Source organism: Cnephaeus nilssonii (assembly GCF_951640355.1).
Source record: "Cnephaeus nilssonii genome assembly, chromosome: 18".
Taxonomy (NCBI): Eukaryota; Metazoa; Chordata; class Mammalia; order Chiroptera; family Vespertilionidae; genus Cnephaeus; species Cnephaeus nilssonii.
This window is the reverse complement of record NC_137089.1, coordinates 3,532,164-3,553,201: the sequence shown is the minus strand read 5'-3', so window position 1 is coordinate 3,553,201 and position 21,038 is coordinate 3,532,164. Positions and strand designations below refer to the sequence as shown.

The window sequence follows — 21,038 nt, the reverse complement described above, 5'->3', positions numbered from 1 at the left end:
CCAGAAGGCTCCAGCAAGGATGTTCCCAATGGACCGATCGCAATCACGACCCTTTGCTTAAGGTCGTCTGGGTGCCAGGACCTGTGCCAGGTGGTGGCATCACAGGGGCTGCTGGCCCTGCAAATAGCAGACTCCCCGCCTGGGCTGCCGAGCGGCACCTGGGGCAGGGACACCCGTGGCGCTCTTGTCCAGCCCCCAGCCGGGATGTCTGCGTGAGGGCCGCGTCTCTCTGGGCGCCCACTGATGTTCCTGTACTTCACGCTCCTCCCCACCATGGTCCTGGCCGCCCCTGCCATCTGCCTATGGAACTTCGGCTTCTCTCCAAGGTCCCCAGCACCTTGCAGCCGACCTCCCTCTCCCTCTCGTTGAGCCAGGGTGTTTGCAACCAACTTGTGCCCTTATCCTGGGACTTCAGTGACACGTGGCGCTCACACACAGCACCTGCCCTCCCTGCTTCCTCCCTCCGCCTTCTCTCCATCACCTGGAACAACCCCATCCTGAAGGCCACTCATTCAGACACCTGTGCCCACAGCTTCCCAGCTCTGAGCGGCTTCTGTGAGTGTCCTCTGTCCTGACATCCACAGGACTCGTCTCCAGCTCCGCTCTGTCCCCCAGCAACCAGCTCCCGCCTGTCCCCGCTCCGTCCCCACCAGCTTCCATCGCCTCGTGCTCCCCCACTTCGGCCTGTCCCCTTCTAGGCTCTTCACCTCCTCCCCGCCTGCTGCTCCCCTCCCTGCACTGGGGGTGGCTGAGCGAAGGCGCCCGCTCCACAGAAGGGGCCCCTCTCCACGTCACCTTCGACCCCGCCAGGCCTCCTCGGCGAACGCTCAGAGCGCTGGCGTGAGTCTGCCGGGGCCTCCGGACGTGCTTCTCTTCCTGCCCTCCCCCCTTGGACAGCTGGCGCTGTGGCCCCATTTCCCAGATGAGACCGCTGAGGCTCAGAGAGGCCGGGGGAATCCCCGGCCCTTCACCGTTTCAGGACTGAAACACCTCCCGAGTGGAAACCGTGAAGGGCAGCGTGAGGGCTCGGCCCCCCCAGAAAAACAACACACCCCGAACGATAAAATAGCTCTTCTTTAATTCACTTCGATTCAGGTCACTGCAAATGCTCAACAATAAATAAGACACAGCCGAGGCTGAGGACCGCGACTCGGGTCAACGCTCGGCTGTGAAACGCGAAAACAAGGCTGAGTGTTGGGGGGGGGGGGGGGGTGGAGGGCGAGGGGGGGAAGGTAGGGGGAGAAAACGCAAATTTTAAAACACCAACAACCAACCAAACAAGATTGCCAAAAAAAAAAAAGAGAGGGAAAAAAGTGCCGGGGAAACTTTGGCTTTGGCGTGACGTAGCGGCACGATGGGCATCAGGTCTGCCCGCGGGCGGGGTTCCTGACCAGGCCCGGGTTAGAGCGGGCGCCGCCTGCCTGTCTCCCCAGCAGGTGCGAGCGCTGGGGCCCAGGGAGGTGCCCCTGCAGGTGTCAGTCTGGCTGCTGGCGGCTCCGGGGCAGGGGCCTGGGGGCCCTGAGGCTGGGGTGTCGCTGAGCTCTCTCTGCCCCTCACCTGCCGCCGCCTCTCCGGCTTCAGGCTCAGCAGTTTGCTGTGGGCAGGGACCCTCTTCCCGGCCGGGGCCAGGGCTCCTCCTCTCCAAGCTGCTCTCTGCCTGCAGGTGGGCCAGCCCTGAGCTGGGTGGGACCCAGGGCCCGAGGGAGCCCAACCCTGTGTACGGTGGACACCCCAGAACTGCCCCTGGTGGCTGCTTCTCGTTCTCCTGCCCACAGCACCCCCACATGCCTTATGATTAACACTGGTCCAGTTCTCAGCCACTCAACCCACCGTGGGGGTCCCACTGGCTTAGACCCATCGGTGCGTTCAATCCCGGCCACAGCGACCGGGGTTTAGGTGGTTCAGTCCTCTTTCTAAGGCAAGAGGATGCAGAGATGTCTGCGGGGGCGGACAAAGTCGCCCCCCGCTGGAGGGATGGCACTGAGGAGGCGGGGACCACAGCTTGCCAGGAGGGCAGCCGCGGGCCATAGCGGAGCGGCCAGCAGCCACGCCAGGGCACTGCTCGGAGATGCCGGTGGACCCGCCGGGGAGCCCAGCTCTGGGGGCTCTAAACAAGGAGCCGATCCTGCCCTATTTCTGCGCAGAATGTCTGAGCTGTGCGGTCTGTCACCATTAGTGGCTTTTGCAAGTCACATCCCTTCTCTGGGCCTTGCTTTTCTCACCTGTACAATGGGAGAGCCAGCTTCCTAGGGCTGGAAGGAACCTCCCAGCTGGCACAGCCTCGTGGGAAGGAGGGAGACGGGATGGGGGCCGGGCAGCCGACCCAGGCAGGGGGTCCCTGGCCTGGCCCACCCCGCAGGCAGGGGGCTCCTTGGAGACCGGCACGGGGGCCCCAGGCAGGGGACGAGGTGTCCCTGCGGCTCAGCTGGGGACAGGGCCTCCTTTTCAGGACCTGCTCTGACTCAGCCACGCCCAACGCAGCAGGTTGCTGTTCTGTGACGCCCGGACATCCTGAGCTCGCAGGAGAGGCGAGAGCGCGGGCGCCGTCCACTGCTCCGTCCAGTGACCATCTTCCTGAAGGCCTGTCCCTGGGACTGATCGGCCGGCCGCCAGATGCTGGCTGAGGTCCTCCCATCTCCCATCGAGGGTTCGGCCTCACAGAGACTCCGAGCCTTCACCACGGGGAGAGTCTGACGTTCGGGCGGGTGTTAAAGCTGGAACAGGTGTGTGGATCCTGGATCCTGCATTTTTGAGGCTGTAAGGACCGCAACGGAACCTCCCCGGGAAAGAGCTCGCATGTACAGACTCAGGAGAAACCGTGGCGTGAGGCTTCGGGGGACTCTTTCTTATGAGGTGCCTGACACCACCTGTGGCCCCTGAACGCCCACAATTCCTCCCTCCCCACGTGCAGAGGGAGAAACCGAGGCCGGGAGAGCAGGTCCCCTGGCGTCCCTCTCATGCCATCGGGAGCAGCGGGGCCGTTGGGGAAATGCTGTCTACGGGACAGTTTTCCCGATGACATGTCAGTAATGGAGCCAACGCCGCGGTCCTCCCAGGCCTGGACCCCGTGTCTCGCCCGGCCCCGGGGAGGTGCCCCTGGGTTTGAGAGGGGCCCAGCCGGAGGCTGAACCCACATTGGCAAGGAAGCTGGGCTGGGAGAGGAGGAGGTACAGGACATCCTGCACACCCACCGACCTGACACCCCAGGATTTGCCCACCACACCCCGAACACCCACAGAGCTTGCCGGAAGCAGCCCACTCCGCAGCTGCCGGGCAGAGCGGGAGAAAGGGAGTTAGAACCCAGCCCAGCAAGAGCCAGAAAGTGCACACGAGGTCGGCTGGATGCAACAACAACGAATCAATAAATAATCAGGAAGGGCGACGAGGAGGACAGAGTGCGGAATGAGGTATGACTGCCCCCGCTCTGATGGCCACGCTCCCAGGATCCCCCGCCCCGCCCGGGACCCCACGCAGGTGGCCAGCGGGGCCTGGGCCGGAGCGGGGCCTGGGGGAAGACGCTGGCTGGAGGGACCCGCTCCGGGGGCGTGGCCGGGTACGGGCATGGAGTCTGACAGTCTGTGAACGTCAGAGTGACGTGCCAGGGCGGGCGCCTCCAGGAGGGAGGGGGGGCACCTGAGCTCTGCCCCACCTCGGGAACCCGGAGGAGCCCCCCGCTGAGAGCGAGGGGCGCTGAGGGTCTCCTTTCCCGGGCTGGGTGCTGGCCTGTCAGCCGGCGCATGCGTCTCTCCCGGGACGGTACGAAGGCACATGGAGTGGCCAGACCTGCCCTGGGCCATCACGTTCACCACCGAGATGGTCCTCACAAGAACCGTCTTGGGGAGAAGGAGAAGACATCTCTGCTGGACTCAGAAACGCCTGCCTGAGCGTGAAGACCTTCGGGGGAGCCCCTCCTGCCACCAGAACGAGTTCGGGGAACAGAGGGGAGTGGGGGCTGCCACGTGCGAGGAAGGGGTCGCCCGGCCCCCAGCGCGTGGCTGTCCGGAGCCGCCCCCACTCGGAAACATCCAGCGAGAATCAGAGTGCGGGCGTCAGCCCTGGGCCCCCCAGCAACGGAGTCTCTGCCCGTCCTCCCTGGGAAATGTCCTTTCTTTTAAAACAGGGGGGGGGGGTCTTCAGTATCTGCCCCTCCAACCCCCACACCCCCGTCTTCCGCAGCCGTATTCGGAGAACAGACTTCCCCCGCGTCTCCACCTTTTCCCGGCGTGGGAGAGCCGTGAGGGTCGCTCAGACGTGCTCTGCAGCCCGGTGACATTGCTGAGTAGATGCTGTCAAATGTTGGGGTGCGCGAGGCTGGCCCTGGGAGCCCCCGGAACGGAAGGAACAGCCCCGGCGAGGAGCAGGGCTGCCGTGAGAGGCTGCGCGGATGTGGCCGTCCGCGACCCTTCGCGGCGTCATCTCCCCTTGAAAATCCGGATTTTGTGGATGGACGCCAAGGTGGTGGTCACGTTGGACTCAAAGTCTCCGTCATGCACCCCGGTCTTGCGGAAAGCCCCCGCCGACGGGTTGTTTTCCCAATAATGGTGCCAGTTTCCTCTGCTGTCCGCCCCGAAGCCGTACAGGTCCACCTGCGGGGGCCAAGCAGAGGTCAGGGCTGGGCGGCGGGTAGAGCCGGTGGGACAGGAAGCCGGCAGGCACCCCGCATCTGCACACGCCCTTTCCCCGGAGCGCAGAAATCCCTCTCTAGGTTCCCGGGACTCCCGGGGGCGTGGTGTTGAGTAAAAGTCAAGTTTGTGTCCGAAGGCTCCGGGGGAGGCGGCTGCACCTGGGTGGTCCTGAGGGAGCGGGGTCTCGCCTCTGGGGCAGTACCACCTCTTCTCCAAGGACTGGGGAGCCGGGGAAGAGGAGCACCCAGCCCTGCCACCCCCTGGAGGACCTGCAAATGCCGCATCCTTCTCTGAGCCTCACTCTCCTCATCTGGAAACCGGGGCCAAGAGTGACATCCGTGGGGAGGCCGGGGTCCTTTCTCCCCTCAGGCGGATCTCCATCTGCCAGGCGCCCTCCCTGGCCAGCGGGCGGGGCCTTCCTTACCGTGGCCGGTGTTTACCGAGTCCTTCTCCTGTGGCCCCTCCTGCTCCTCTGCCCGGGAGGCAGGGACCAGCCTGGACGGACCAGGGTGGGAACCTTTTTCCTGCCCAGGCCCTTTGGATGTTTATAACGTCATTCGTGGGCCACACAGAATCATCCACTTAAACATTAGCCCGCTCTGCTTGGTCAGACATTTCAGTAACTCGCCGCTAACGCCTTGGCAGGGCCAGACCTCATGATTTCTTGGGCCTCATGCAGCCCCTGGGCCGGACACTCCCCACCCCTGGCCTAGATCACCGGTGGAAACCCGGCGCCACCTGGTGGCTGTCGAAGGAGGCCCAGGAGGGGGAACACACTTCCCAAGCTCCCTGGCAGTCCATCCTGGGGGACAGTGGAAGCCCTGGGTGCCTGGTTCCCACTCTCAGAGATTCTGGCGGGAGTGGGCGGGGTGGCCTGAGAGCCGGGCTCTAGCTCTGAGGTGGGAGCAGCAGCCTGACCCAGGTCTCCTATGCCCACGGCTCCTTTGTTTCGCCCCCAAATCGGCGCTTCCACCCATTGGTCCTGGGAGCCTAGGGAGCTCACACAGAATGAGCCAGAACGTGCTCCTGGGAAGGTTTTTGGAAACCACCGCTCCTCCTTAAGCACCCCCCGAGAGAGGCCTGCCAGGCCCCGGGGGCTGGGGTCAGGATCAAGGTCAGCACCACCACAGATGCTATCACAAGGGCTGGGGTTGGGATCAAGGTCAGCCCCAACACAGATGCTCTCACAAGGGCTGGGGTCACGATCAAGGTCAGCCTGATCACAGATGTTCTCACAGGGGCTGGGGTCAGGATCAAGGTCAGCCGGACCACAGATGCTCTCACAGGGGCTGGGGTCAGGATCAAGGTCAGCCGGACCACAGATGCTCTCACAGGGGCTGGGGTCGGGATCAAGGTCAGCCTGACCACAGACGCTGGCACGGCCTCTCGGGAACAGTGAATGAGGGACCCTGGTGCCTGGCTGGGCCGGCGGGGGGCATACCTCATCACAGACGTGCAGGGAGAAGATGACCGAGAGGATGCCGGTGGACGGGTAGCGCCCGTGGCCCTGCAGCCAGCTGTCGAAGACGTACTTGATGAAGGCCGGGTGGTAGATCAGGATCTGCGGGGGGAGCACACGGCCCTCAGAGAGACGGCTGGGGAAGGACACACCCCCTCTCGGTGCCACGCGTTTGTGGCCACAGGGACAGACATGATGGGAACAAGGCCCCAGCACTCAGGGGGCTGCATGCTAGCGGGAAAAGACAGACAGGAGCCTCGCTGGTGAAGTGCCAGAAGATGCTGGGAAAGAACTCGGGGACAGGGAGGCAGGGAAGCCCTGGGGCGGGGGAGAAGGCTCGCTGAGCAGGTGACGTCTCAGTCACACGAGGCCGGGGCTGAGCGAGACGGTGCGGCTGCAGGAAAACTCATGCACGGAGCCACCATCCACCTGGTCTGGGCCCAAATGGTCCCCAGTCCCTAAAAGCACCCAATGTGCTAGCTCTCCCCCTTCTCCTGCTGCAGAGGAGGAAGCCGAGGCTCAGAGAGCTTAGCAACGTGCTCAAGGCCACACAGCCAGCGGTGGCCGAGCGGGGGCGTTCCGGCATCAGGCAAGGCCTTGGTGCCGCTACTCACAGCCGCTTTGAGGGGACTTGCCCGGCAGCAGAGGGCAGGCGTGTGCAGGAAGCCTAATGCGACACCTCCCCCGCCCCGAGAGGTCTGGAGGGGGGCCTATGCTCGCCGCGGTGACCCCTTCAGCTCGCAGCCTAGTGGTTTGCCACTGCCTCCCTGGGAGGCCCTCCCTGCCATGGGATTCACAAGTGCTTCTCCCCCGCAGCAGTACCGCCCCACGCAGGCGGGTGCTGCAGGCCGGGGAGGACCCCAGTTCTGCGTGACCCCAAACCAGCTGTGGGTCCCCGGGCAAGTTGCCTGACCTCTCTGACACCAATCTCCCCATTTAAATAAGAGCATGCAGGCCTGGCCGGCGTGGCTCAGTGGTTGAGCATCGACCTATGAACCAGGAGGTCAGGGTTCAATTCCCAGTCAGGGCACATGCCTGGGCTCTGGGCTCGATCCCCAGTGTGGGGTGTGCAGGAGGCAGCCGACCAGTGATTCTCTCTCATCACTGATATTTCTATCCCTCTCTCTCCCTCTCCCTAACTCTCTGAAATCTATAAAAATATCTATATATATAAAAGGCTAAGAGACCGTCCGACCGTCCGACCAGTAGCTATGATGCCCACTGACCATCAGAGGGCAGACGCTCAACGCAGGAGCTGCCGAGCTGCAGTGATTTGGCAGCAGCCGTTCTCGGGTGATGCACCCCAGAACCAGAGAAGAGGGAGCCCGATTCTGGGGTGCGTCACCCAAGAACCGCCCTCTCACAATCCAGGACCCCTTGGGGGATATCGGAGAGCCGGTTTTGGCCCGACCCCCCGCAGGCCAGGCCGAGGGACCCCACCTGCCAGAGGGAACCCACTCACTCCAGAGACACCCTTCAAGCCACAGTGCCGCCCCAGGCGTGGCCGGCTGGGTCAGTGTGGTGGCCACTGCCCTGCCTTCATCCTTCTGCCCTCTGCCCAGGTTTTGGCCGGCCCCCACACCAAGAAACGATGGAGACACAGGTGAGGTCTGGCTTGGAGAAGCTCACACAGTAGTTCTCAAACTGCAGCCCCTTTGGCACCCCTGGAGGCCTTCTATAACCCCAGGTAGGTCTGGTGGGGGTTGGGGGGTTGCATCTGTGAGTCTCCCAGGCGATGCTGCCGGTCCAGGGTCCCAGGGTCGGTCCCTCCAGCAGGGACTCCACCGGCCCAGCGCCCAGGGCTCCCTGAGGCCAGATGCCGGCAGCGGGGAGGGTGCCCTCCCCACCACGTCCCACCGGGCAGAGCATCACAGTGAGCATGAGCGCCACTCACCTGATCCTTCCGCACTTTGATCTTCGAGGGGACAGGGATGTAGGTGCTGGGGGGAGAGAGCAGAGGGTCAGTGTGGGGGGGCCGGCTGCTGCGGGCAGCTGGGGAGGGGTGACTGAGAGGGAAGCAGGGCCAGGCTGAGGAGGCAGACACTTTCACAGGGGCACCCCGCCCCGCCACAGCCCCCCACACACAGCCACAGGCCCCCCACAGCCTCACTCCCCCCAGCCACAGCCCTGCTCCCTGCCAGCCACAGCTCCCCCAGCACAGCCCCACTTCTCCTTCCCCTACCCCACCACAGCCCCCCTGCCACAGCCCCCCCAGCACAGCCCCACTCCCCCCCAGCCACAGGCCCCCCCTCCCCCGCCACCACAACACATCCTGCTCCCCGCCCCCACCAGCCAAGGCCCCTGCCACAGCCCTGCAGTGGCCCATTACAGACGCCAGAGGGCGATCTTGGCTCATTTGAGGACTTTCTGCTGGGTTATGGGCCTTCTCCCAGAAAGGTTAAGGGGACTTGCTCCAAGGGCCCCCCAGGGTCCCCCTCCGCCCCCCGCCACCACACACACACACACACAGCCTTGGGAGCCAAGGAGGCCAGAGCACCTACCCCCACGGTAGGGGTGCTGGCTGGTGAGGCCCACACTGCCTGCTTTTCATCCGGAGCGTCAGGAGACTCCAAGATGAAGGCCCCTGGCTTCACTCTGGATCTGACTCGGGCGCAGCTTAGGCTCCGGAACCCAGGGACCAGGTGGCATTGCCCTGCCCAGCGCCTGCCTCCCTCCCGCCCTCCCTCCCTCCCTTCTCCTGGGAGCACAGCACCCCCCACCCTCACCGCACTCCCTCCCTCCCTTCTCCTGGGAGCACAGCACCCCCCACCCTCACCGCACTCCCTCCCTCCCTTCTCCTGGGAGCACAGCACCCCCCCACCCTCCGCATCCTGCACGGTCCACACTGGGCCTCACACGGGCTTGGCCCCTGGACATGGAAACCACTCCCCTTCGGGAACAGCAGGGACTTAGGAAGGGGACCAGGCGCGAGCCTGGCTCCGGGCAGAGTCCGCCTCGAGCACGCTGCCCGCCAAGCCTCACGCCCTCCCTGGCAGAAGGGAGGCCTGAACACGACAACTGTGACGATTGGGTCAGACGCCACATGCCCCGTGCGTGTGGTGTCGGGAAGGTGTGCGCACACGAAGGACACTCACGCCCCAGCTGCCATGCTCGGCACCCCATCCTCCCACCTGCGCCCCACCCCGCCCAGCGCCGTTTTCAGTTTGGAGGCAGATGGCTGCACGCGGAGCACGCAGAGGCGAGGGGTCGGCGCTAAGGTGCGCTGAGCCCTTCCCAGCGGCCCCATCCCCAGGAGCTGCCGGGTTTCGGGGAAGCACAGCGCGTGGTCCACTTGGGGGTCAAGAGGAGGAACAGGTGCAAGTCCGGGGGGCGTTAGAGCGATGGGAAGTGCGGGACGGGGAGAGCGGAGAGTCAGAGGTGGCCTGTGGGCTGGGCGGCGGGTGCATCCCAGGAGGAAGCGTGTGGAGGGGCGCACTGCAGGGAACAGCAGGAGCTAGGCTGTGGTGCAGGGAACAGCACGGTGGGCGGCCAGGAGGCACCCACAGGGTGAAGAGGAGCAGCGAGGGGCCAGGCCATGGGCCCCTCCACCCGACGCCCCGGGGGAACCTACTGGGAGATGGTGCCCGTGGTGGTGGCGCTGACCACCCACTCCAGGTCCAGGGTCTTGAAGGGGACCAGCACCATGCTGACGTTCTCCGCCAGCTCGCGGAAGCTCTCGGGGTACACGAAGTGGTGGGTGGTCTTGCTCCCCACGTCGGCCTCGAACCCCGCGGTGGGGGCCTTGTTCATCCTGGAGGAGAAGGGAGAGACGCACACGCGTGGCTCACACGGTCCCACATCCCGGGGGCCGCTGGGACCTGGGGCCAGCGCTCAACTCCGCGGCCTCCTCATCTGTGAAATGGGGACAGCGAACACGCGGCTCGGGGATCTGTGGGTTTTTCCTTTTAGGAGCTCAAGTGCGCTTAGGCGACCCTGCTGGGGGTTCTCAACCTGTGGGTCTGAGGCGTAGAGCCTAAGACCATCGGAAAACACAGATATTGACATGACGATTCATAACAGTAGCAAAATTACAGTTATGAAGTAGCAACGAAAATAATTTTATGGTTGAGGGTCACCACAACATGAGGACCTGTATTAAAGGGTCGCGGCATTAGAAAGGTTGAGAACCACTGGTCTAAAGACATAAAGCTAGAGATCACAGGGACGGAAGATTCTAGAAGGCACCTGGGATCACCAGCCCCTCCCCCCACCCCCTCGCTGCTGCTGTTTCTCGCTCTGGGCTGAGGGAACGGCGGTTACAAGAAACCCAGAGAGGCGTGCGTGGGGCACCTTCCTGGAACATCTGGCCACGTGGTGACAGGAAAACAGATTTTACATGAACAGCATGCAGGCTGCCAAACGGGATGGATTTCACAGACCAGACGAGGGTCTGTAGGTGAACCTTGCCGTCTCGCCAGGGCTCTCGGCGCCAAGCTCCCGCACACTGCATCCAGAGAGGCACCTGCGTCTGTCTCCACCCCGCAGGGCAGATGGGGACACCGAGGCCCGGAGGGTGCCGCGAGGAGCCTGAGGTCCCCAGGTAGGTCTGGGCACACCGGGGCTGGGACCTTGACCTCCGGGCCCGGAGCCCAGGTGCCTCCTTCCGCGCCGGGGTCTGGGGGTGCCCAGGTGCGCCTGGGGCGAGGGTCCGGCCGCTCACCTCAGCACGAAGTCATGGCTGTCGATGTGAGGCCCGTACCAGGACTCCCGCAGGTTGCCCGAGTTGCCCACGACGGCACAGCGCCGGCAGCCCCCCGCCTTCTTCTCCAGCAGCGGGTCCACGTTGTGGGGCACCACGCGGAACAGCTCCTTGAGGGTGTCATTCAGGTCGTGGGGCTGCTTCTCCCGCTGCAGCGTCTGTGGCCCAAGGACAGGAGACAGGTGGGCCTGGCTGCACTGCCTCTGGCCGGGACGTGGCGGGGGGTGGGTGCAGGGAGGGGGTCAGAGGGGGGCCGGGGCTCTGCCCCATGTCCAGTGACAGATGAATAGATTTGAAAAGGTGGAGCACGCAGCCAGGCCATTGTGGCTCAGTGGCTGAGTGTCAACCTATGAACCAGGAGGTCATGGTTCGACTCCCTGCCCGGGTTGCAGGCTGGATCCCCAGTGCGGGGCGTGCAGGAGGCAGCCCATCAATGATTCTCTCTCATCATTGATGTTTCTCTCTCTCACTCCCTCTCCCTTCCTCCCTGAAATCAATAAGAATATACTTTAAAAATAAAATGAAATAAAACGCAGAGCAGGCATACAATGGACTATCACTCAGCCATAGAAGAAGGACATTCGGACACACGCTACAGCATGAATGGACTCTGAAAAGATGCCAAGACAGAGGACAAACACCGCGGGTCCCTCCCACCACGTGAGGCTCCAAGGAGTCAGATTCATGGGCAGAGAGGGGAACGGGGGTTGCCAGGGTCTAGGGGGCTGGGGCCGGGGAAGGGGGTTAGGTACAGAGTGTCGGGGGGATGCTGGGAAAGTGCTGGGTGCAGAAGGGGTGATGGTCACGTGACACGGTGATGTAGGTAATGCCCCTGAGATGTGCACGGATGAATGGTCCAGAGGAGTATTAGTTCATCACCATCAGAGGGAAACCATCATCCGGGATCAAGCACCTGCTTCTGCTCAGACCGCCTGGGGCAGCTCCAAGATCCTCATCGCAACCACCCGAGACCTGGCGACCGTGCTCATCCTGGCTCGGCCGGGCAGGGCTGGGCCCACATCCTGCCCGTCTCACAGGCTCCCAGGCCACGGGGCTGCCGCTGCCCGCGTGGGGCTCACTCCCTGAAAACCCCTGGGGGAGTGGCCGCAGCCACGCTCCCCTGCAGGAACTCCCTCGGAGATCCCCACCGGGAGGGGCCCCTGTGCGCCCCAACACTTCCAAGTGTTCAGGACCACAGTGTCCACACGGAACTCTCTGTTCTCATGTATATATAGCACATCCTCAATAAGGAGGTTGTGTGTGTGTGTGTGTGTGTGTGTGTGTGTGTGTTTTAATCCTCACCTGAGGACTTTTCCATTGCTTTTTAGAGAGAGTGGAAAGAAGGGGGAGAGACGAAGAGAAACATCAATGTGAGAGAGACACATTGATTAAAAGCCTCTCTAACAGGACCGGGGATCGAGCCTGCAACCCAGCTACGTGCCCTTGACCGGAATCAAACCCGGGACCCTTCAGTCCACATGCCGACGCTCTAGCCACTGAGCCAAACCGGCTTGGACAGTCGTTTTTGCATGAATGAACGAATGAATGAATGAATGAATGTATGGCCAACATTGCAATTCCTGCAAAGCACCTGGCAGGGCCCCAGGTGTGTACTCAGGTGCCGGGGGCCCCCTCCCTCATCCCCCGCCTCGGCCGGCGCACTCACCAGCCACCACGTATAGGTGTCTTCGTCCAAGAACGCGTTCTTCGCGGTCAGCAGCGGCTGCATGGACCAGTTGAACCTGTCGTCGAACCAGGACGAGACCCTCCGCTGGCCGACGCAGCGGGCGCAGGCGCAGGGCCGGCGGGAGAAGGCCAGCAGCCGCCGGAAGCTGTCGGACAGCTCCAGGGCCAGCTGCTTGGGCAGCCAGGCGGAGGTCGCCGCGGTGTGCGAGTAGCTCAGGAGGAAGGAGGTGAGGAAGACGAAGAGGACGAGGAGGGTGAGCACTTTGAGGGTCCTTCTCCGCAGGGTCACCATGGCGGCTTTCCCCACGGGGCTCCCGGCGACGAGCTGCAGGAAATCACGCCCCACTCGGGAGGGACTTGGAAGGAAAGTCCCGGAGAGGGAGGTTCACGCGCAAGGTGAGGCGTGGGTGTCCAAGGGGCGCGGGGGGCCCTCAAGGCTCGCTATGGTCAACTTGGCTTCCGCCTGGCGACGGTCACCCTCGGGCACCGGAAATCACCCTGTGACACTCGAAGGCCACGGGGGTCATTCAGGCGGCGGGATGCCTCTTCTTGCAGCAAACCTGTCTCTTGCAGAACATAAAGGAGCCTGCCGCATCAGCAACCCTCGGACAGCCGGTACTGTCTCTCCGCAAAGCGATCATCCGACGTAAGACCCGCGATCGCCTTTCCCATCCAAATGGGCGGAGGGGCAACGACTCTGTGAAGTGCCGGGTCCCGCCGGGGGAGGGCCTGGGAGGCAGGGTCACGGTGGGGGACCAGGAGCCGCTGTGCCGCCGTCCTCCGTCCGGGAAGGCTGTGTGTGCTGACGCCGTCAGAGCTCAGTCTGACCACACGGCCACCAGAGACGTGGCCGCAGGCCGTGGGCTTGCCGAAGGCACCGAGGGCTGTCTGTCATCTGCACAGAGAAAGAGGAAGCAAAACGGGATGGAATTCTATTACCTTGTGATGACACCCTGGCTGGTGTGGCTCAGTGGACAGAGCATCCGCCTGGGGACTGAAGGGTCCCAGGTTCGATTCCAGTCAAGGGCACATGCCCGAGTTGTGGGCTCGGTCCGCAGTGGGGGGGTGGAGGGGGGGCGTGCAGGAGGCAGCCGATCCATGATTCTCTCTCGTCGTTGATGCTTCTATTCCTCTCTCCCTCTCCCTTCCTCTCTGAAGTCAATAAAGACACATTAAACACACACACAAAAACCCAGCAGCTTGTCCACTTGAGCCAGATTAACCTTCCAAGACCGGCTCGCTCTGCTTTCCCCTGGCCAGCATAGGCGCTGGTCCAGGGATGAGAAAGCGCCCTAATTCCATCCCATCAGAGGGAAGCCCCCGACTTCTGCAGGAAGGGAAGGCACTGGCTTTTGCTCTGGTCTGTGTGAGGCTGGGACGAGGCAGTCAGGGTCGTGCTGGTCATGGTGCGGGCTCCTCGCAGGGGGGACGGCCGGGCAGGACCAGCAGGAGGCATTCAACCCCTGACGGGGCCGCACCTGCAGCCCCCCCACGCTCTGACCTTTCAGGCACATGAGACCATAAATCCCCTTTATTGTGTAAAGCAGATTACTTGCAACTTGAAGCAACACAACTGCGCCTCAGAGCACACTTGCTCCTACCCCTGGGCTCCTGCCCACGCTGTCCCCGCTGTCCAGAACAGCCACCCCACCCTGCTCGGGCCTCGCTCCTTCTTCAGGCCTGAGCTGGCGCTGACTCCCAGGGGAGGCCTGCCCACTCCTGGCGGCCGCAGAGTCCTGGCTCCCTTCGGCCTGCTTTGTTTCCGCATCTGCCTTCCTCCTCCTCCTCCCCGGCGGGCGCTCCAAGAGGCCAGAAACTCAGCCTCACGCTCTGACTGAGCCTGACCCCCGGCACACCCGTGGCATCGGGGAAGGCAGGCGGGAATGAGGGACAGGCAAGGGCTGGCAATTCACAGATCCGAGCGAGAAAGCACGGACCACATCCGAGGATGCCCATGCCCGCCAGGCTGTGTCACCGGTGTGCTGTGTGGCTGTGAAGAAGCGACCTAACCTCTCTGGGCCATTCCTTGAACTGGAAAGGGGGCTGAGAAGAGAGATTCTGCTCACTTCTCGGGGCTGTCAATCAAGCAGCCACTCACAGCGCATGTGCTGAGGCCGAGGTCCAGCATAAATGATTCTAAGGGGGGAGCTCCCGGAGCATCTGGGAGGCCCAGTGCCTTTGGGAGGAAGGAGGCTGGTGGGCCTGGTCAGTGGGGGAGGGGGAGCAGGTGTGTATTTGCGGGGAGGGAAGCCTTTCCCGAGACCAGGCTTTCTCTGAGGGACGGAGCCCTCCGCAGGGTCTGAGCTGAGCAGGGAGGGACAGGGTCTCCCTGTGTTGGCCGTGGTGATGAGCAGGGCCCCGAGTCCCAACACCAAGGGCCGAGACGAATTCACGTCAACAGATGCCTGGGAGCCACACGGAGGACTGGGACGGGAAGACGGGCCGGTTCCCCGCCACCTCCTGGCTGCCTGTGAGATCCAGATGCCCGCAGCGGACACTGGGGTGGAAGGAGACGGAGGGTGAGGCTGAGCTGCAGAATGGGGGGAGGGGGGCTTGGAGGGGCACAGCGACACCCTCCTCCCTCCATCGGCGCGACCCAGTGGCACCATCTCCAAGGCCGGGGTGCCCGTGGGCTCCCACCCCCGAGCAGAGGCGCCTGGGCTGGTAACAATGAGCGCTTTCAATCGCCCTGGAAAGAACTACAGTGGAAAAGCAAGAACGCCCTGCACCCTCCCGGCCCCAGGGAAGAAAGGAGGCGTGCGTGACTTCCCTGTTCTCTGTTAAGTGGGGCAGCCCGCCACACACGGGGAGCGCCCGCCCTGGCTCCCTGGCTGGAACCTGGGCCAAGACTCCGCGGGCCAAGATCTCTGCTGCCCAGTGAGCCACGCCTCAGCGAACAGAGAGCGGGGGGGGGGGGGGGGGGGGGGGAGACACACTCCCTGTCCTGTCTGCAGCAGCGGGTCCATGGTGATAGAGAGAGGGCAGCAATGACCTGCCACTAAGGGAACTGTTTCTGTGCAGCCGGCGTGGCTCAGTGGCTGAACGTCCACCCCTGAACCAGGAGGTCACGGTTCAATTCCCGGTCAGGGCACAGGCCCAGGTTGCGGGCTCCATCCCCAGTGGGAGGCGTGCAGGAGGCAGTGGATCAATGATCCTCTCTCATCATTGATGTTTCTATCTCTCTCTCCCTTTCCCTTCCTCTCTGAAATCAATAAATATATATACACTGATTGGCCAGATTATTATGACCTCTGAACGCATAATAACCTGACCACTCAGTGTATATCCTATATAATAAAAGGCTAATATGCAAATTGTCCCCTCGACCAGGAGTTCGACCAGCAGGCAGGCCGGCCAACTGCCCATGTCCCCTCCCCCTGGCCAGGCTGGCCGGACCCCACCCACGCACCAATTCATGCACCGGGCCTCATATATACACACACACACACATATATATACGTATATATGTATATACATGTATGTACATATATGTGTATATATACATATACATGTGTGTGTATGTATGTATGTATGTGTGTGTGTATACACACACACACACATACACACACACACATACTGAGTGGCCAGATTATTGTGCGTTCAGAGATCATAATAATCTGATAATAATCTGGCCACTCTGTGAGTGTGTGTGTGTATTTATTTATTTTTTTTAAGAGAATTGTTTCAAATGCTTGGAAAACCTACGGAATGAGCAGTGTGGGTTATTGAATGCTGAGCAGACGCCTGCTGGACGGGGCAGCAGCTATCACGAGGCCGGGTCGCCCGCCCAGCTCCGTGTGAAGCCCCCTGCGCCACGGGTGCCGGTGAAATGACGGAGCAAACACTGCCGACAGGCGCTGACGTTAGCACTTCTAACACCGGGCCTGTCATCCTCACATCAGCTGGGCCAAACGGGTGCTCACACCCATTTCCCTGAAATGGCAAACTGAGACCCAGAGACGGCAAGTGGCTTGTGCAAGGTCACACAGGGACGTGGAGGCCGAGCCCGCACTCGAACCCACGCCTCTGCCTCCTCCCGGGTCTCTACGTAGCCACGGCGAGTCCTTCTACTCCACCAATACCTGCTCTCGTTGTTACCTGCTTCCTTGACGTTTCTTTTTGGGTTTGAAACCTGTTGTCTTTCCAGCCTCCTGAGGTGGATCCTGCCGTGTGCATCCTCTCTTCCGCCGTGTCCGGTGTGTTTGAATCCTATGTTCCATCCATCCATGTCAGTTCTTGTATGTTTCAGTTCTAGCATTTCCATCGGAGCCCTTTTTGTCTGAGTGGTAGTTTCCCGGTGAAATTCCCCATCTTGTCATCGGGTGGGTCTGTTTATACCGTCTGTTTTCTCTCTTTGGCCATGGCGTGGTACATGCATGGTACGTGCAGACACTGTGTAGAGCAAACATACAGAGGCTCCGGCTGCGGCGGTCCTTAGTCCGGGAGGAAGCTGTTTCCACCTGGCGGGCAGGGAGAGCAGGGGCACGTGACCTGGGTCCCCTTGACGGTCAGGGTGATGGGGCCTGCACCTCAGTCCCTTGGGAGGGCCGGGCATTCCGGGTTTGTGCTCACTGACCGGGCACAGCCCTTCTCGGAGCAGAGCTGGGATGCCTCCCGAGGCGCCGCTTCCGTGCCCGCTGTAACCTCTGATTTCTTATCTCCCCTGCCGCCCTGGGAGGTGGCCAACAGCTCCGTCTAGTCTCTGAGCCTCGAGGCTGCTGATTTTGGCTCGGTTCTCAGGCTCCGGATCCAAGCACCTTACACCCTGGCAGATGCCTTCAAAGAAAAACGAGGTGCAGCATGCCGAGTCCCTCCCCGTCTTTCCGCGGGGCTGGGTGCTCCCATCCTGGGTGTCGGCTGACCTGGACGCCCTGACCTCGGCTTTTTATCTGCCGTGTTTGACTCCCCCGCCTCGTGAGACCGCCCGAGACCTGGCCTCCGCTTCTTCATCCGAAAGCAAGGCACCGACCTCGCAGCGCTGCGCCAAGAAGGACCCGCGTCCGACCCGAGTCCCTGCAGGGGAAGCACCGAGGTGCCTGGCATGTCGCGAGTGCCCCTGAATGTGGGGTTTCCTTACTGAAGCCCTAGTGGTTTCCAATGAACACCCCGCCCCACCCTTTCTGCCCCCCTTGACTGACGGAGGTGGAGGCTGAGCTCAGAAAGGGGGAGAGACTTTTCCCAGGACGCACAGCGAGAGGGCTGCCAGAGCTGAGGGGGGAACCGGCCCCGAACTCCAAGAGGAGGCGCTGGGGTGGCGTGGCGCTCCCCGGAAGGAGCAGGAAGGCACGTGGGCTGAGAGGGAACTGGGGAGCGGAGGCCCCGGAAAGCAGAGGCAGGCAGGGGTGGGGGTGGGGGGGAGGGAGCAGCCAGGGGTGGGGCCTGCAGGGAAACTGAAAGGCACGGAGCCCTTGGCGGGTGACCTCAGGGATGTCCCGTCCCTCATCTGGACAATGGAGGTTAAAAGCCATCCCTGCCTCCGAGGCGGCCGCACAGAGCGGGGTTCATGTAAGCGTCTGTTACCAGGAAGGACGGAGGCTTTCTCTCTGCCAGTCATTGTTGTGGGTCACCCCGCCTGGGCCCAGGACAATCGCCCTCTGGGGCTGGGTTTTATCTCCATCTTCCAGAGGCGGCCACAGAGGCCGCCAGCAGCCAGAGACCCGCCAAGGAGCCGGAACCCCAGCCCAGGCGGGGCCCAGCGAGGGCTGTCCCCTGGGGCTTTGTCCCTGCCCTGAGCCTGGCCGCTGAGGGGTCGGAGAGGGACGGGGACCACCCCCACGTGCAGACGGGGGCGTGAGCCCTGCACGGGGTTTGCGTGCGGCCCAGCTGAGCCCCACCCGCTGAGTCACCCCGAGTCCCGCTGAGTCACCCCCGAGCGGGTGTCTGTGATCCTGCAGCTCAGACCCGGACGGACGGGCTCTGCCTCCCTCCCCACCCCCCCCCCCCCCCCCGGCTTGGGAAGGACCAGCCACCGCTGCAGCCACACAGGACCCTCCGGAGAACAGCATCGGAGAGAAGCCCACCCCAGGCCAGGGAGCCCGGGAGGGGGCGGGGCAGTTCACAGGGGTCACTCCCTGCTCCCCAGGGACCAGCTCAGGAGGAAACGCCAAGGGCCCTGGAGATACAGCGGTGGCAGGCAGGTGGCAGCTGAAGGGAGAGAAGGCTCAGGGGAGACGGCCGTGGAGACGGGGGCTTTGACAGTGATGGGAGAGAGCAGAGAGAATGGGGTGAACCGGGCAGCTCCCCAGAGTGCAGGTGGCGGCGCTGGTGACGGGGGCGCCTGGCACAGCTAAGAGCAAGGTGCCCTTCAGAGCGGCCGCAGTGGGTGGGGGCAGGCCATGGACGTCTGCAGCAATGGGCACGTGGGGGTGAAGGCAATGGGGAGCCACAGACAGTCCGTGAGCAGCAGGTGGTGATGGCATGGAGGCTGGACTGGAGGGGGTGCACAGACACCCCTGGCGTCCGAGCCCGTCTCCTTTGGGGCCACAGTGTCCCCACTCCTTCCCGCGCACACGTGACTGCCTGCCACGCCCCCACACCTGCCGGCAGCGTGGGAGACCTGTCTTGGGCTTGCAAAGCCTTCTCTCACCCGCGCCTCTCGCTGGCTCCTGTGCCAGGAGCTGCAGGGAAATAAAGGTTCCTGCAGCACACCTCAGGGTCAGGCGGCTTGGAGGAGCGCCCCGAGGAAACACGATTAGCAGGGATCAGGGTCCTATGACAAGGAGCTGGGTACGTGCTCATGTTCTGAGTCGCACAAAAGGAATTTAAATCCACAAATCTCCTCCTGTGTGGCCTGAGGGCGCTGCCTTCAGATGTCCAGGCAGCACTTGGAGCGTGAAATGCGGTCAGGAATTTGGGGAGGCCCCGTGCTGGCGCGCCCAGGCTGACAGCTGCCCCAGGGGAAAAAGAGGGGGGATGGCCCCGATGTGGGGGTGCAGAAACCATGACAAAAATAGACCATTCAGAACGAGGAACCCCACCTCAGCCGCCTCCCACCTTGTGTCATTAGCAGGTACAGGAGGCTCGTCGCCCAGTGCTTACAGGACAGAGGGTCAGGCAGGCTCAAGGACCTGCTCAGGGTCACCATGGGGTCAGCAGTGGATGGAGGCAGCCGACGCAGGTCCAGGTGTGTAAAGTGGGGAGAGGGTGGGGGAGGGAGGCTGCCGTTCCAAGCGCCGATGAGCTGCGTGACCTTGGACAAGCGACCTGACCACGCCACACCACGCACGGCCCTTGTGTACAAGTAGAAACACAACTACACGTGCCAAGGAGCGCCAGCGAGCGCAGGCCACAGTGAGAGCGCTGGCCTGGGTGAGGGCCGGCGGCCTGCCTGCCCCCCCCTCTGTACTAACCCACGAGAGTGGCCATCCCCATGTGCTGAGCCCCGAGTGAAGCTCTCGGAGCATGTCTAAGGGCGTTAGTCCCGTGAACTCACTGAATCGACTAATACGCCCATTTTACAGATGGGAACGTGGAGGCCCAGGGTCGTACATTTTGTAAGGAGTGAAGCTCGAGGAGCCCCAGCTCTGCAGGGGAAGTGCCTACCTCTGAGCCTCAGCCTGAGCTGGTCCCACAGCAGGAGCCCTGGCCAGAGCCCACCACCTCCCCCTTCCCATGCCCTCTCCATGCTGTTCTCTGCTCTGCCCGCACCTGCTCAAATCTCCAGCGGGTTCTCTCCACACCTAGGTTGAAATCCAAGGTCCTGGCCACAGTCTGCAGGGGCCTGCAAGACCTGGTCCTTGCCTACTGCCTGACTCCGTTTTCTACGCCTTTTCTTTGCTTTCTCTGCTCAAGCGGCACCGGCCTCATGCATGACAACCACAGGACCGTGGCCCAGGCTCTCAGCTTTGCCCAGAATGCTTTGCACACCGATACTGCGATATTCTTTTCTTAACTCAGGATGCCAGGTCGCAGGTCCACGCCTCGGAGAGACTCCCCCTGAACCTTTTGCACCCGGTTCACAATGCGCAGCCCCTCCTGGCATGTCCCCTGTTTGTTTTCCCACCTACGTTCCTGCGCAGCCGAAAAGTTTCTCCGTGCCACGCGGCTCCCTGAGCTCAGAGACGGTCTCTTGTTCTCCGCTGGGCTCCTGGCAGAGTGAACTTCCACATTCTCTAATAATCACCTGGAAGGTAGGTATCGTCCCCATTTTACAGATGAGAAAACGGAGGCTAGTCTGGATGTCGTAATCTGCCTCATCTCACAGTCAGTAGGTGTCAGACCTGGGATTCAAATCCAGACCTCCTTCAATGCCGCTCCTCCGAGGGTCTCCCATCCATCCGCGCTCTCGGCTGAGCGAAGAATCCAAGGCCCTGACTGCCCTTCATCGGGGTCCTTGTTCAGCGTGATGTTTGCAGCAAGAAGTCATGACGCATGAGGGAATGGCTTGCTTTCGATTCGCTGCACGCGGTGGACTCCCCCAGCTCAGGGTCCCTGGTCTATGCTGCAACCCATCACATGTGCCGGCATCGGCCTGGGCCTGTGGCTGGTCCCCGAGGACGCTGGGGCAGAGGGGGAGCCGACACAAACCTGAAGCTCATGCTGCCGGCTGCGCCTGAGTGGTCAAGTCCCT

The 21,038-nt window shown here is 62.7% G+C and overlaps 1 protein-coding gene across 4 annotated transcripts in view; it reads right to left on the bottom strand.

The window, feature by feature from the left end:
• Positions 1–1,056: 1,056 nt before the first annotated feature.
• Positions 1,057–21,038, bottom strand: part of ST3GAL1 (ST3 beta-galactoside alpha-2,3-sialyltransferase 1) — a 56,000-nt gene continuing 36,018 nt past the window's right edge. For 2 of the 4 annotated variants that reach the window (XM_079796547.1, XM_079796548.1), the window contains exons 4-8: positions 12,450–13,364; positions 10,745–10,941; positions 9,656–9,835; positions 7,979–8,024; positions 4,597–6,186 (exon numbers count right to left, since the gene is read on the bottom strand). In XM_079796547.1, the coding sequence (XP_079652673.1) occupies positions 5,335–6,186; positions 7,979–8,024; positions 9,656–9,835; positions 10,745–10,941; positions 12,450–12,761 (1,587 nt within the window). In that variant the 5' untranslated portion in view covers positions 12,762–13,364 and the 3' untranslated portion in view covers positions 4,597–5,334. The other 2 variants (XM_079796549.1, XM_079796550.1) reach the window with 2 other exon arrangements.